Raw genomic sequence first — 17500 nt, forward strand, 5'->3', positions numbered from 1 at the left:
TTAGCAAACAGGCGTGAAAAAGCTTTACCAACAACAGAATTTATCTTCAACATAGAAATGTAACATATTTAAAAACATACACATATACACTTAGACATAACACACATTTACAAAAAAAAACAACAAAAAAACACCTGCACCATAGAAACGTAACTTACACGTTACACATATACACTTAGACATTACACACATTCTCACGTTTACATTGTAAAAAAGCAACTACAAAAAAGGCTTTTTAATAGGCGGTGACCTGGGTCTGGAGGCAGGAACTGGAAGTCCATGGGCTCGCTGACCTCCCTGTCGGAGGGCCGCCGTAACTGCATCTTGACGCGTACAGGCTCCGTAAGGTGAATGTCGCAGTATGAGGGCGTGCGGAAGACGATGGCCACCTGCCGGTGAACGTCAGCCTGCGAGAACGTGCCCTTTCCCTCCCAGGAGTCGCGGAAGAAGCGCACCTCAATGTCCTCTGTGAAGAAAAGAGAGATCAAGCATTGGTCTTGAGAGAGCAAATGTTGATGATGCCCTCTATGAACACAGAGAGCTGGAATATGAAGCAATAGTTTCAGATGAAGAATATCTCCGTGCCCTGTGGAAGGACTGATACCAACAACCTACACACTAGTCTTGCAAGAGAACACTTACAGTTTTCTATTTAAAGACAGACATAAAAAAAACACAATCCACTAGGTCAATCACCATTTTGAAATGCTACACGCTAAGTAACAAGTAAACTCAAAACAAACGAAAAACAGTTTGACAACACTTTGGGAACATTTATGACTCTGTGCATACCTGTACCTTACTCCCTCCAAACTCAGCACCAGTCAGTTCTAAAATCACTGCAAACCTCTGATCTGGACCTTGAGTGTTTCAGAGTCAGCTGGTGTCCTGCTTTATTGTACTCGTCACTTGCTTACTGATGCCGAACAACACTGTTGCTGAAAGTAAACTAATACGTAGCACTGAAACGTACTATACGTTTTAGGACTTGTTAGTATGTGGGGGTTACGTGGCTCAATAACATTACACACAACTACCATTGCATTATAAAGGACAACCCTTTCTGTTTTAGTCTGTACCGAGTTTCGTTTTCTCATGCCGGATATGTGCTGATAGCATTCTAAACGCTGTGTCTCATCTGTAATTTCCCAAAATGAGTTTGGTGACTACATACAGCAACAGGGGCAGAGTCCATTGTTAACATTAAATATGTAAACGTAGCATATACTGTAAATGCAATATATCATGCCACATCATCATCTATATCAATTCTAGTGTGATTACATTCACACTGAGCTTTCAATATACCATACACTCGACATCTTTCAGGTCCATTGTGCTGTGGCATGGGGGCAGGATATGAGACAGACAGTGAAACTGACCTTTCTGCACTTTGTCACAGAGCAGGAAGATTTCGTCACCTCCACGGCAACTTCCGGAGTTACGGTTTACTCGACATATCTTTAGCTCAGCTGTATTGGGCGCTCCTACGTGGGCAAAGATGACAAGAGAGAGAGACGGTTAGACATACAGCTCTGGGAAAATATCCAAGAGACTACTGCACATTTTTCTGAAGTCATCCTACGGCTGCTGAGTGACATTCAAATGAGTTGATGGTCATATTCAAATGTGCAGTGGTCTCTTAATATTGAATATTACGGCTGTCAATCGATTAAAATTAATCGAATTAATTACATACTCTGTGATTAATTAATCTAAATTAATCGCATATATATTTTTTGCTGTGAAAGTATTTTAAATATTTAAATTCAAATGAATCATTGAATAATCAGCATTAGTGACATTAAAGTTCAAAAACTCTTATTATTATTTTCACTGTTCAAATAATGGCCATAATAATCTATCATATGACCTAATATGCTGAGGAAATCAATTTAAAAGTGGAAGAAGTTTTTTTTTCACATACAAGGCATATCAGGCCACAGATATAACCTAGGGGACACAATGAAAATAAATGAACACTCCCCTGAATGTCAACACTATTTCTTTGCATTGATGTGCGACTTTAGAGTTGATGAACTCCGGTGATATGCAAATTCTTTGCTGCAGACATTGCAGAGGGCTTTATTTAACACTTTATTTTTATCATCAGAGAGATTAATACAGTATATAGGTGGAGATTGATGATTGATAGGATGACAAATAAATAAAGAAGGACAGAGTGATGAAAACAAAATGGCAAAAATAACAAAATGAAAACAAACAAAAAAAACTTTTATAGAAAAACTTTTATAGTTTATAATGAATGAAAAACTCTTAATTAAATATTGTGGCCACTGACAACCGTGTGACTTCATTATCATGCGACACCAACACAACATGGGTCTAAAATGGTGTGAAAGCTCATCATACTGTTGTCGTAGATAGGGTGAGAGACGACTGGTTTCAGGGGATGTAGCTCTCCATTGGGCATCGTGATGGACACCTGGAAACACAGTCTCACCGCATTCAGATCATAGTCCTCTTCCCAAACCTTCGCCTCGGGAACTAGGGAGAGTTTACAGAAATGGGTCGTGTTAAAGGCCATTCACATAATTTAGTTATTCACTGAGTAAGCATGCTTTTTCCTCATATTTAACACAGGTTTGTCGATCATTTATAAGTATGTGATGTTGGACCAATCAATAACACAACTGGCTCCTCTTCTACAGCCTCAGGGACAAGTTAGATAATGAAAGATGTTATTGTGCTATGTGTATTATATTATATACAGTACCTATGCTTAAAGGTCATGTCGACATCTTTTACAACTACAATTTAACCCTCATATCAAACTCTTTGTTTACATATTACACAACACACGTCAATTAAATCAATCTACTGCGATTATCACTGACCCACATCTGCCAGAATCATGTCCAAGACTTTATTACTGCCAGGGCAGTAATATCCGTTGCTGAAGGGGAACTAATGAACTAGTGGCTGCTGCAGCCTTTAGATGAGCTGCAAAGCCTGTTTCTTGGGTGTGGCTCCCGTAGACCAACATAAGCTTTCTTGTAAGTCTAAATGTAAAATGTGTTAGTGTGTGGCTCCCATAGGCCAAAATAGGCTTTCTTGTAAGTCTAGCTGTAAAGAAAATAAATAGCTGTGTGTGTGAGTGAGTAAGAGAGAGAGAGAGAGGGTATGTGAGGAAGTGATAGGGAGAGAGAGACAGAAAGACAGAGAGACAGGCAGACAGAGTGAAGTGTGTGAACCTGATATGGGACAATGGCTGGCACAAAGCTTAAGTAGGGCAAATGGAAAAAGGAATCAGGGGGGCCTAAAAAAATCAGACGACTTCACTGCTGGTTCCCGTAACCGCATGCTTTTATCTTCAGAAAATACAAATGACCTTGTGAACACAGACACAAGAGAGCACTTCCAAATTGGTATGTTTGGAAAAACATAAGGAAAAAAGTAGTCAACCTCACAAAACAATTCACTCCATACTTCACCGGATTGTTTAATAGCACTTCTTATGTTCATGAGACAATACTTGTTAAAACTCCCATTTTTTTGGGCGAGTGCACCAAGCCTTTCCTCTGTAGTTATGAGCATTACATGTTCAGTTGTTCAGTTCTCTAGCCCATGCATAGGTTTGGACAGCGATAAGGACAAAATGCCCATACTCTAAAAGAATGTGGGGCTAGCCTACTTCAAAAGAGAAAATCATAGTGGCCTACTGTTGAGTGTGTCTTACCATAAAGGGCTTTAACCACTTTAGTCTGAAGAATTTTTGTTTTATATGAAATTTCTGTAGCTTTCAGGGCACGCACACACACACCACATCAGTACACACACAGACAGATACACAGGCACACACACACACACGTTACACAAGTACACACACAGACAGATACACTGGCACACACACACAGTTCACTCCTTTTCATGGATAGGATTGCTCACCATTGTAAGGGTTGTTTTGCGTTTGGAGTCGGGAACTCACAGCCTCTACAAGATCTTTCTTCTTCACACACTGGATTCCCAGGTTCTGGAAGCTATTTAGCACAGCAATGGAGATATTATCAATCATCTGCTATAGTTTATGTCATATTTTAATCTTCCAATAGGTTGCATAATGTTGAGGAAAAATACCAGCAAATTCATAGGATGAGTTGGGAATTGATAGATAGATTTATCAATGAGGAATCAATTGAATAAACAGAATAACTGAAAGTAACTGAAAGGAAGAAACAGAGCGACTGGGGACGGCTAGACTAAAATGTGAGGAAATTCCTTTGCAGTCTTTTGCAGAAATTCTTTGTCTTTTGAATTTCATAAATCAACCCCCAGGGGGTGCTAGCAACCACTCTCTGGCTTCAGTATCAGAGCTGTGAGGCTTTTACAGTCTATTCGCTGTGAACTAAGAGTTCAGATGATTTATGGCTTAATAGGACACATTAAGGTCTCTGGTATTTTGTTGTCCGGATGAATGGGTGGAGAATGACTTTAAAGGCTTTCCAAAGTCATCTGCACGGACAAGATACAGCCAGGTCTCCAAACCATGTTGTGTTCAGGAAGTCTTTATTAAGCTTTCAGTAAGGCCCACCCTCTCACTCACAATACCAATACACTGTACATACTCCCACACACAGAGAGAGAAACTGAGACACCCACACAACTGGGGCAGCTACACAAGGCCAGTGCAGAGCTTACAGTCTGTGAAATGAAGGGCCATGTCTTTACAACTTGTGAGGCATTCCTTGTTCAAAAACAGCAACAACTACAAAAACAACTGCAAGCGCAACAACCGCAAGAACAAACACTAAAAGACTAACACTAAAAGAAGCTATAGCAACATCAGGAAAAGACAGTAGGAACAGAAACAAGGACAAGTCTCACCACCCCCAACACACACACACACACACACCTGTGCACGCGTCTCTCCTGCAGGTCAGCCTCGTAGTAGCCATGCTTGCAGTCCTTTCCTACAAGTTCGTGAGGATGTGGTTTGTGCGGCTCGCTCTTCGTCACCAGCGAGATGCGCACGCGGATCGGCCCACTGTAGTTGTGAACCTAAGGGGGAGAGGCAGAGCCCAAAATATTTTTCAACAATATGGGTCACCCATAGGTTGAGAAAAACACACCGAAGCAAGACACAACAAATATCTCCTTTTCTTACAACAGAACGGTTATTTTAATAGGCTTGGGTTTTCCTGGAACCACCATGGCCTTTGTAGAAATGTGAGTGGTTATAAATAGCAACATGGTAAATTCATGAATTGACTGGCCACTAGATCTTGTATGAGCGTGTTTGCTTTCTCTCTCTTTGGTTTGGAGTGTCAATTTTGCACATAATACTCACTCAGTATTTGTTCATGACTACCACGCTTAAAATAAATAAAAGAACTACTAGATATAACGTGTACTTTTTCAAGGTTATATTTGTACACACATTTCCTTCCTCCTCAATTCTACAATTTATGCTCTACATATATGAAAATTATTCTCATAAAACACTGATATTTCTTTAGATCGGAGAGTAATGACATTTAAATGATGAGATGGCCGAACAGAACATTCTAATTCCCCATTACCGATAATCATGCTGTGCTATAATTCTAAATGTATTTAACACGTCACCAACAACCAGAATTCCATACATGGATTTAGCCTAATCCTGGACTAAGACCTTTTTTTTCAATGGAGAGGAATCATTGTTTCATTTAGATTTGAATTGTTTGCTTTAGGACTAGTCAGAGAGAGTTGAAGCGATTAGTAATCAAGGATCTTTGGACTGGCCTTAATCCATGTGCGGGAAACTAACTTTAAGAGGACTTTTGGAAGTTGGTCACTTCAATCCACTTAAAAAAGAAATAACAACGTCTTCTTAAGTGGGGTACATCAACAGATGTTCTGGAAGATGTGTGTTTGAATATCCGAAGGCTCAAGTGGTAGTTTGTCTAACTTCAATAATGTTTTTTCTGTCTGGCTTTAGTAGTGAGTTTGTATTGTTATTGGCTAATATGAAGCCAATATGGAGGAGAGTAAGTAAAGTAACGCACACCAAAATGAGGTGCTGGCTGCCGGTGTGTAGATCCAGTGGAAGAGAAGGAAGGTGCCGCACACTCCGAGTTATTGAGAAAAATGTTTAATAGGCGATAACGTTTCGGTCTTCGATCTGATGAAGGCCTTGTTGGCCAAAACGTTATCGGCTATTAAACATTTTTCTAATTAACTCGGAGTGTGGGGCACCTTCCTTCTCTTAATGAGAAGCCAATAATCAAAGGTTTACATGGGAGATGAATACTCATTGTGGGGGATAATGAGTAACTGCAGCAGTGCAAACAATCCAGTTCTAATATTTCTTATTGGGGAAGCAGAAAACCCTTTAGAGCTTGATCAAGGTTTGAATTTAGTCACATGTGTCTCATCAGCATTGTGTCCCAATAGTAGTCTACATCAACAGAACAAACTTACATTGGCAGAACATGGACTACTTTTGGAATCCATTATGTTTACATAATTAGTTGTTTACATAAGTACACAGTGTCTACATATATGCTCACACACAGTTCTGTTGTAATAATGTTGATAAACATTTTGACATTTTCATTGCAACAAAACGTTCTGTAAGAACCAAAAACTCTGATATATTTTAAAGTCAATCTTTGGGGGTTTCAGGCTTTGTGTAGAGTTTGTGTTGAGATGAACAGGCAGGAAATGAGTGGAAGAAATTACCCAGGCTCAGAACCAACCCAGATCAAAAAGCGCATGTTTGTCTCAGTCACGTACATGGTGAGACACAGTCACAACCACTATTATCGTTCATTAGTATCAATCACATTCATGATCTCGCCATTCGTTATCTCACGATAGTCTCACACAAAAACAGGTGAGTTCAACTCACTCTGGCTGTTTATAACATGTACATTCCCACGGACTAAAATCATTCAGGATCAAAATGGTACCGGTCAGCTAGTAAGGAACTTTTTATGGTTTTTAACTGTGGGATCCAGACCATTAAATAACAGCTGTAAACTAGTAACTATTCATCGAGTTAGACATTGTGTGATTGAAAATAATTCACTGCTTGGGTGTTCTGATAGAAATCTTGAATGCAAAATTACCAGTACTGCTGACTACCATTCCCAAATGTATTCTACTAAGTATGTAACTAAGTATGCCCGCCCCCTCACCCCAACACAAACACAGACTTCGGATTAACCAGTTGGACAAGTTTTTGTTGAAAGCAAGTCCACTGGTAACACAAATATTACTATTCCAGTGTAGCAAAATGTTGACTATATAATAAAACAATAGTAGCTGGCGGTGACAGGTGAAAATCTATTGTTTCAGTTTATCAACAGCAGCTGGACACAACTGGGAGGATTTTAGCCATGTAATTTGGATCATTGCCAAGAAGATGAACTCAGGCGGCTTCACTTTATGTCAGGACTGATATTTCTACCCTTATATAATGAGGCTAAAAAAATCCTAAATTCAAATAGAAATGGTCTGTTCTGTAGAGACCATCAGTTCTGTAGAGACCATCAGTTCATCAGAGTACAGGCCTACATTGCCCTATAAGCGTTATGGTAGATAATACAGCTTACCCATAGGTAAGATTATTACAAAGTCCCCTGAAGAACATTTCAGAAATAGTTAATGCGCACATCATCTGGTTGGCTATCTCTCAAATTCAAGTCTCTAACGCTTGCTTACAAAGTAGTCTCCGGTTCTGCTTCCACCTACTTGAATGCCCTCATAGAGGCATATGCTCTGCTGCTATGCTCTGCCACAGGTACGCTCAGGTCAATCCAAACTTTTTACAGTGCATGAAAATGAACTGTTCTGTTATCCGAAGTCTTCTTCTTCTTCTTCTCAAATTTCTGCGTCTAATTCAGCTTTAACCGTTTAACGTAGAAACTTCGTTCAAACTTTGTAACGTAGGTCTTGAAAAGGACACCTGGGGAATGTATTTTTCACTTTTGTAAACTTTATACTTTTTGAGATATTAATAAAAACTTGATTTGCACCTGTATCAACTTCCAGCTGCTCAACTAGGACCCATCAAAGGGCCAGTTAAACTGATTGCACCTGTATCAACTGCTTTTTGCTCAACTAGGCCAACTCTCTCTGTGTCTCTCCATTCTACAAAGATATAAGGCATTCCATCCAACTTTCTATCCATTCATCCTCTTCAAACCATTCACTCATCCACCCATTAAACTATCCACCAACATCCATTCAACTTTCTGTCTACCAACATCCATTACACTATCTAAATTCAACTTTTAAACTATATACTCTGTCTCAGGCTTTAAGCATACAATCTGGCTCTCTTAAGACTACAGATTCTGTTCCTATTTCCTCTGCCCACAACTGTTTCAAAATAAATGTCCTCACTACAATAATTCACTATTAAATAATTTAACTATTTAAACTACTCAACTATTTCACTGTTCAGACATTTTAACTGTCAGTTGTTATCAACTATGACTCCTGCCAACTGTTTCCAAATAAAAGTTTGTTTTGCATTTTATGTTAATATACAGTATGTTTATATTTTCATGCACTGGTAATTTCCTCGTTGGTGGAACGCGCTACCAGTTCCTGCTAGAGCAGGGACATCCCTCTCCATCTTCAGAAAACTCCTGAAGACCCAGCTTTTTAGAGAATATCGCTTCTCGTAGCACTACTTACAACTAGCTAATTCTAGCACTTACCACCTGACTAGAACTGACACTTGACTGTATAAAAACAGCACTCACTGATGCACTTTTTCTTATTGTACTCTACCTTTTAAACTGTTTTAAATTGTTCTAGATTTGTTGAGAGAACTGTTTTAAAAGCTTTAAAAACTGTTTACCATGTTGTAAGCTTTGGCCAAAAATGCATCAGCCAAATGTAATGTTATGTAAAGCAGCTATTTCACCTTTACCTACTCTGCATAAGATTAAGTAACCTGAACTATTCAACCTAGAACAGGGCGAAGGGCTGCACAATTTGGGAGAAATATCTAACTGCCATTTTTCTGTCGGTTATTACGATGGTGATTTGATTTGTGATTTAATTTGCACAGGACTCCTGTTCCGTGAGCTTCACTGTTTGTCACACATGGAGGATAACATGAACATAAAAATCATAGAGGTGGCAAGACAGAGTTGTGAGCAGCACAATGAATTGCCCCCTCTGCGATTAGCTAAATGCAACAGGTTAGCCACTAACACACCCCTGGTTGGGTGTTACATCTATGAGCATGTTAAAATGCTGAAGGATTTATGCGTGTGTTAAAAGTAGAATAAAGAGTTGCCATGTTGGGCATAAACAAGAGATATTTAGTGTTAGAGTGAACATGAAAGGAGCGGAATATAACAGAAGATGTCGTTACGGATGCTCCAGCGGAAATAAACCTGCTGGCTAAAGAGCCTTCCATGGCATATAGTCCATTCAACTACTTTCCAGCTGTTCACTGGCCACTTCCTATCAGTGTGATTCATGTCATTTAAAAGTCAGCACAGCTGGCCCGAGTGTGTGACTCAAATCAGACTCATGTGGTTGCTGCTGTTTGCCATTTCATAACTGTTACTTTCGCCAAAATGCAGTCATTTATACACATTGTGAGTAAATTTCCATTTACTGACACCAGTGATGGGAATAGTGTGTTTTATTTCCGGCATTATTCCTTCTTTACTGACATATATGGGTTACTCTCAAGTGGAAAAAACCAAAAAAAAAAAAATTTACTTTGTGTTCTTCAGGAAGCCAGATAGGAGTGTTTTCCAAATGGACACTGAGAAATCATAATAGATGTTCCACCTTTTCTATGGGTTTAGTGCATTTTGGAAGGGTTGGTACAGAAGAGGTCAGGTAGACTACGAAATTTGATTGTTACTTGATTATTCTGTGCAGGCTCTAAAATTACTTTTTTGATAAACAGTGCAATGATTCACAATTTACCAATTTACTTGTTTTGCTGCTGCAGATATGGGTCTCAGCAGCACAAGCTGAATCCCCAAACACAGTGTTTGAAATAATATCTCTAGGCTACATCATGTAAATACTCTACGACAATGACTTGTTATTTTGTAAAGGTCTAAATAGTTTTCTCTGCCCCTTTCATAACCAGTTTACTCCTATACTTAAGTGCCAATTGCTCCCTACCTTTCCGATACAATTGCTGGTTAAGACATTGAGTTTGTTGCCGTCATTCCTACCTTGATTGCAGGATGTGTCTTGGTTGTGTCGTTAGTCTTCTCCCCCGGGATGCTGCCTGCTGAACGCCCCTCGCACTTATACCGGAAACGCATACCCCTTGCCTTGGGCTGCTCGATGATCTCTGTGTAGGGAGTGCCTACAAGGAAATAAAAAATTAAAATCACAGAAAAGGTCAACAGAGAACCGACTGTGACCCACACCCTGTGCTTCTGCAAATTAATTAGTAGACCTATGTATATACCTATGTATTAATTAGTAGGCCTATGACAAAAGTGAGGCCTATGAGTTGCAAAAGTCCAACCTCAGAAAGCAAAGGTCCTACCATGTATTGGTTCTACCTGTGAACTTAATATCGGTTATTTCACTAATTAGTTGCTCTGGCCGAGGAGGAGTTGTGCCAGCTAGGATCAGCTGGTTTAGTGAATGGTTGGAGCAAATATGTGGTTGGACTTTTACTTTCTGAAGTCAGACTTTTACAGCTCTGCACACGACTACACTACTTCACAAATATATTACTGCATGCATCACAACACTGTTAACTGCTAGAACTACAAAACTGCTTGCTTGTAAACACCACCGGCAATGGCATAGTTGAGAATGATTCGGAGAGTGGGTGCGCACATCCAAAGTAAAGTTTTCTGCAGGTGCCAGACAATAGTGTCAGACAGTAGAAAAAGTGTGGTCTGCACACTGCAACTGCTCCAAAATATGCCTGACGAAGATCCAAGGGGATCGAAATGTTGCTTTTAAATTAATAAAGTTTATATTTTGGAGCAGTTGCAGTGTGCAGACCACACTTTTTCTATAGTTGAGAATGATAAAAATCTGCAGTAAAATCTGCAGTTAGATTCACATAGGAGTTTGTACCTCCCCCCTGACCACAAAACAAAAATAGTGTGCAGCCAACCAGTGGGGACGACAGATTTGTACTTCCCCTCACATAACCCTGAACTAGTAAAGGATGTTATGAAAATGCTAAACAAAAACATAACCGGAACAAAAAGACTGTAAGGAACAAAAAAGGCCATAAAACTCTACATAATGCTGCTTTGTAGGGCATACAGTCATACTGGAAAATGGTACCTGCAACACTGTGGTTTGAGAAAGAAGATGATGGGTTTACAAACAGGGTCAACAGGGTCACTTACAGTATGCTGCTGGCAGTGAACAGAATAATGATTCTAAATCCACATTTCACTTAATTAATTCATTCATTCTCTTACACAGTTATGGTTTGTATGTGTATGGTTTTTGTTAATATATAAGCTCATTATTTTCAATATTGATATTGTTATTATCGTTAGCATTTTTGTTATTAGGGGTATTACTGTTATTATTATGCTTAATGTGGCTTTCCATTTTATGTGCAACTATTTTTTTTAACTAATGTAGTGTTCATATACTGCAAGTCACTTTGGACAAAAGTGTAGGCTAGATACCCTAAACAAACATAAATACACTTGGCAGTTCTCCAAGGTCCTCTCCTATAGAGAACTGATAAAGCAACAGGTAGATCCAGTTGCTAACAGCAGCAATGAATCCATACCAAAGGTCATAGATTATGATGGAGATGTTTTTAAAAGTTTGTACTATAAATCCCTTTGGATTAAACCATCTGCTAAACACAAGAAATGCAATTGAACACGACATGTGAGCACCTATCAAAAAGGTCATGAGTTCATCTCACCTCAATCCAACCCCTCAGCTGACACAAAACAGGCCTAGGCTAGATGAACAACATGCAGTAGCCACTACTGATGCAATGTCACCAGTGAAAGCTGCAATTTAAGTTGTTAGATAGTTGCCTTAACAGACAATATCATAAATGCTCACCTATATTTAACCAACACTATTCTGCAATTTCGGTGTACTAACACACAATAGGCCTATTCATATCCTGAGGAATATCATTACTATTCATATCCTGAGAAATATCTTTCCTGTTTTAGGCTACCAGTCCCAAATGATTATGTGTGCCAAAATGAACATAAAAAGGGAATACCGATTGACCTATCCTGCAATTAGATGAATCATATTTTGGTTAACTAACCAAACTAACTTTGGTATATCAAATTTGTTAAAAGCATTTAGAGATGGCTGTGATGAAGAGACAAATATTTCAGGGTTTCTTGGTAAGTTATATTTATCTATAGTGTGTAAGAGGCTATTTGGTATTCATTTAGTTCATGTAATTCCTATCAAAACAGTTGTTCCTATATCATTGTTTGATGAAATGTCATGCCTAGACAGAAAAGCCTAGCTCGTTTGAACTTTTTCTATCGCGAGCTCAGCGTATTAGGAGCGTAGATGAGTTCATGTCTTACCTTGGGGAACAGGCGGCTGCTGGGACCAGCCGTATATTCCTGCAAAACGAAACAAGGAGAAGAGTCATGAACAACATAACAGAGTAAAAATAATATAATACGCATCCAACAACTGAACAAATAAAACCGAACAAAAGAGCTACCAGACTGGTGAAAGGCAGAGACGCTTCTTTTCTCAGAGGAATGCACAGGTGGCCTATGACCCGGAAGTTAGTTTTTATTATGATAGATGCCTTTTGGGAAAATCTCTGGTAAATCTTCCTAGATAGTAGACAAAGCATGTAAAAACGATCACAATCTGTGTCAGTGAGTAAGTAGGCTAAGCCAAATATCACGTTGCTGAGTGAAATAGCTTATCAGACACGAGTCTGTATGCGCTGAAAGGACCGACTGCGTTATGAGGTAGCCTAGGCCTTCTTGGCTATCCAGAGTCAGAAAGCACCTTGGCAAGCGAAATGTCAAAAAGGAGGAGAGCCCGCAGGGTTAAGGTTTAGCCTACAAAATGTCGTCTCTTCAAACGCCTTCCATGTACAGACACGCTTGACGCTTAAGTCCAAACTCATTAGGGTCATGTCCTCTTCAGAAATCACGGCATCCAAGACCGTGACAAATGACAAATAAATTAAGACGCTGTAGCCATGTGGGCTTGCAACCAACAAAGACATACAGCCACTAGACAAGTAACACGGCGGAGTGACAATCTATGATATAGATTAGAGCAAAAGTGCTATAGTGGCTACTAATTATTGAAGGGGAAAAAAGATTTTGCCATCACCAGACGATTTTGCAGTGACGTTATGGCAAAGGCACCGATTCCCATGACGTTACATGATATTTTGTGTAACACGTTATAGGCCGAGTACGCAACTTAAAAGTAACAAAATAGCCTTGTTATGACTCAGTGGCCTGCACAGAACAGTCTGTGACATCGATAGTCCTCTGATGAGACTGTGTGCAACTTGTAAAACAAGACTTTTAACAAGGACACTGGACAGTCCGAACAATTCTTTGACATTTCTGAAAAGCTGCGTGATAGGCGTGTCAACCCCTAATAGTGAGTAACGCAGTCATGACATTCAACTAAAACACGAATGTGTAAAATAACAGCAACTTATTGTTACAAACAACACAAGAAGAGTAGGCCCAAAAGCGAGAAAATGCCCTAGGGTTTGACAAGAGTTGCTTTTTGCGCCTAGAGCGCACGTGAGTTCCTGGAAAATGCGATAGAAGTTATCCGAAACGTTTTGGCCTAACCAGGTTGTCAAAGTCTCACAAATGGCAATAGTTTTGAAGCTAAGGCTCACTTTAGTATGATCTTCTCCCGATTGGTATGGTTAAAGGAGCTATGCGCCGCAAGGATTGCTATTTGCTGAATATTTCGGTTTCTATTTTCCACCTACAGCTGCACTCGAATTAGGGGTTCCCCCTTTCGACAAAACATTAGCAACCATAAACTTCATTAGCCTACATGTCGCGTAGAAAAAAATCAATGCGTAGCCGCCAAGATGTCTCTCCGTTGCACTCACCTGCCATTTGTGCTCGTTACAGATGAACTTTGTAACAGATAATCCAAACAGCCGAACAATATCCAACGGAACAGTGTCTTCTCTCCTTTTTGACAATGTTATTTGTGTCCGTATCGGTGTGTTGTCCGCCTCGCCTCCTCCACCGCCGCGAGTCAGTCGAAAGCAACTTTCTCACAATGTCCACCCCCTCCCAATTGTGCGGAAATACCCAAATGACGTACCGTAAAGGAAGAGAAAAACATGGGCTTGGTTTGGACCTACTCCCGCCCGAAAGCAAGGAAGTTGACAGAGAGCGCCACTATTGAAAAGCAAGCACATTTGTGTATTAGGCTATTTAACGCCCCAAGCATTCATAAGCATAATCATACAGGCTTGTGTATCATATTATGTTTGTTTGGGTCTCCGAAAATTACATGGTTTCTATTCCATGGTCTATTTTTCACTACCCAAACCAACGCAGATTTTCATTACCAACACATATTTGTCTGTATCTTGTAAGCTAGAGGCTAGCCTATGCCTAGATGTTACAGTGTTGTAGTTTGTTGTTTTTTGTTTGTTTGTTTACAACATGGGAAAGTAAGTAATTTTGCAGTTGTATTAGTCTACATTATGGTCTCCCAACTTTTAGGTAGGGTATCTGTGACACTGAAAGACGCACAAATATAGCCTAAAGTCTTTAACGTAATACTACAATAAAACATACTCAACTCAATAAAATGATTCATCTTTTCAATTTGAAGTGTAATACGGAGACACGGCCACTAGAAGGCGCTAAACTATTGTGTATGCCCTATCACCGCTTGACTGTCATCGTCACTAGTGATTTCATCATTGGCTGTAAGTGATATGTGACCTCATCGCTGCAGATTATTTCGAGAAAGCACACAGCCATCAAATTTTGCTTAGCCTGAGATCATCTTTGGAGTAGGCCTAGCCAATGCATGTGGCGTGTAGACTAAGAAAGCACTATAGAAAGCACTGCAGAGGGTGGTGAAAACTGCCCATCACATCACACATCCTCACTCGCCTCCATCAAGGAATTCCATGGCAAGTGGTACATAATGCACACTGCATCATCAAACCACCCCAACCATAGACTGTTTTCCCAGACCAGCAGGTTCAGAGAAAGCTTCCTGCGGCTGTCACCCTACTGAACACTAACTCTGCACCTAGTATAACGTTAATATACCGCACATACCTGTATTAACTGTAGGCTACTTATCTGATATTGTTCAGCATATCCATATTTATTATACTCTTTCTGCTGTTAATACACTGCTACATATCCTTACTGTAAACCATGCATCTTACTTAACTGCATGATACTGTCTACACTGCACTGTTATATACCTGTATTGTTTACACCACATTACCTGTTCACATTGCACTTTTCTGCTTTTTTGCACTTATGGTTATACACTAACTGGATTTGGTTGTCTGTAGCCTACTTGTAGGCCTACTCTGTACAATGGCAAAAAAGTTTAACTTAATCTTATCTAATCTAGACTAGGCTATACCATCCGGATTATACCTAAGACCTGCCTATTTAACAACATGTGAAGTTACAAACATTAACCGTTTATTACAGCCAAAGTCTAAGTTTTAGTTTCAAACAATGTAAATCATTTAATCTATATGAAATTATACCAGTGCAGAAACACAAAGTCAATATAGATCCTATTCCTACCCACCAAGAATGTGTGCTTAATTGATCTGTTGTGTCTTGTAGGGCTGTGTTTCATTTATCATTTTCATCTATCATTTATCACCATTATGTTTGCTTTAGGCTACAGGTAGCCAAGCTTAACTTGCTTGAATTGCTTACAACCTTTTTTGCATGTAGGCTATAGGCCTAGGCTACTGTTTTTCAGTTGAATTATACCTGTATTCAAAAGTCAACTTACTTCACTGTTAATGATTTTAAAGTTTCGAAAATAGATTCCAAAATCATTGATTCATATTGTTAAAATCGTAATCAATGTTGACAACGATGATGTTTTTTTGTCATAATCGAGCAGCCTGTCTTGTCTCTCGTGCTGCCATAGCAGACAAGCAGTTATACAGGCCTACCGTAATAGCATTGTAATTAAGCTACATCAAATGAACGACATACAATCTCGTTTAGTTTTAGTAGATTATGGCGATAATCAACCTGAAGAATGTCCATGAAGTTCATCTGGCTATTTGTCATAAAGGCTCTGCGGGCGGAGAGACCCGGGGGCTAGCATTCCACTACTTCGGAGTCCAGGCGGTGCCTAGCAGACGTGTAGGGTTGCTCTCTGCGAAACAGCCTTGACAGCACCACTACAGAAATGGCGGAGGGAGAGTTGGACGTCGACTCGCTTATCTCCAGACTCCTAGAGGGTGAGTTGATTAGCTGCACTATTGCTAATTTTATCCCAATTACACGTACATGTTTTACAGCTAATCCCTCTCTGTAATATGTGTCTGAACGACAACAGCGCCTGTCGTATAGATAATTTGTTTTCAATTCGGCCTGGCTGGCAAAAGGGAGAGCCCGCGTAGTCTTGTAGCTTTCATGTCTGGCCGTCACTTATTTTGTAAACGGGCACACCTTTGCGTGTGTCGCCATGAGTAGGCTGTTGCCGTGTAGGCTACATTACACCAAAAATAAGGGACAGGTTTCATCTAATTTCATCACCTGCCCAAACGAATGCGAGATTCGTTTACGCTGACAAAGTTGCAGAAGTTGATTGTTTTGTGATGTGGTTACCTATGTTTTTGGACTTCCAGTTTACCCTGTTGAAGGGTTCTAGTTAAAAGAAATGACATAATCAGTCAAACCATGTAGATTTCACAGAGGAAACAAGACTTACGATGTATGTAAATAGTCACCTTATTTGTGGTGAAAGACTAAGAAAGTGACTCAAGAAGGGGCTACGCTAGTTGGTCGTTCTTGTTATGGGCTATCCATCAAAAATATATTTGGTTACTTTTGACCAGACTTTGCAGATACATTGTTGCAACCGTTGGGAAGTTTTCTTCAGAACATTTGTTACTTTCATTAGGCAGATAGGCTAATTGTTTCAGTTCTGTGCCATCACGAAAGAGAATAACTTAACCAGAGTAAGGCTACTTAAATGTGTAGCCAATGGTCCCTGCGACCAAGGCTACTATAGCCATCTTTGGTTAAAATAGTTTAGCAGTGGTTAGACTATGACAAGACTACTCTTCATGGGTGGCCATCGGTAACCTATCTTTTCATAAATTATACCAACTTTATAGTGGTTTGATGCTCTTGTTACTTATTGGTCTTATTTAATCAACAGTTACCTGAATCTGTATAATTTCAGCATTCCACTGGTAACAACTGGTGTACTCTAAACTAGAAAAAGCTCAGTTGGTGCAGAAAATGTTCAAGTGGTTTAGTGAATTTGAATGTGAACTGGTTTAATCAGCCCGTGTGTGTGTGTGTGTGTGTGTGTGTGTGTGTGACCTAAGCATTTGCTATATGACTGCACTGCT

General features: G+C 39.7%; 2 protein-coding genes across 2 annotated transcripts in view; one reads left to right on the forward strand and one right to left on the reverse strand.

The window, feature by feature from the left end:
- Nucleotides 1–14225, reverse strand: part of rela (v-rel avian reticuloendotheliosis viral oncogene homolog A) — a 19967-nt gene extending 5742 nt beyond the window's left edge. Inside the window, exons 1-8 of the mRNA XM_048236767.1 lie at nt 14015–14225; nt 12489–12527; nt 10164–10300; nt 4874–5019; nt 3910–4001; nt 2374–2508; nt 1383–1487; nt 251–466 (exon numbers count right to left, since the gene is read on the reverse strand). Coding sequence (XP_048092724.1) covers nt 251–466; nt 1383–1487; nt 2374–2508; nt 3910–4001; nt 4874–5019; nt 10164–10300; nt 12489–12527; nt 14015–14021 — 877 coding nt within the window. The 5' untranslated portion in view covers nt 14022–14225. The remainder of the gene's footprint in view (nt 1–250; nt 467–1382; nt 1488–2373; nt 2509–3909; nt 4002–4873; nt 5020–10163; nt 10301–12488; nt 12528–14014) is intronic.
- A 2017-nt stretch (nt 14226–16242) lies between these two features.
- Nucleotides 16243–17500, forward strand: part of LOC125289781 (serine/threonine-protein phosphatase PP1-beta catalytic subunit) — a 38960-nt gene continuing 37702 nt past the window's right edge. Inside the window, exon 1 of the mRNA XM_048236776.1 lies at nt 16243–16378. Coding sequence (XP_048092733.1) covers nt 16327–16378 — 52 coding nt within the window. The 5' untranslated portion in view covers nt 16243–16326. The remainder of the gene's footprint in view (nt 16379–17500) is intronic.

The sequence above is a fragment of the Alosa alosa genome, chromosome 24, assembly GCF_017589495.1.
Source record: "Alosa alosa isolate M-15738 ecotype Scorff River chromosome 24, AALO_Geno_1.1, whole genome shotgun sequence".
Lineage (NCBI taxonomy): Eukaryota > Metazoa > Chordata > Actinopteri > Clupeiformes > Clupeidae > Alosa > Alosa alosa.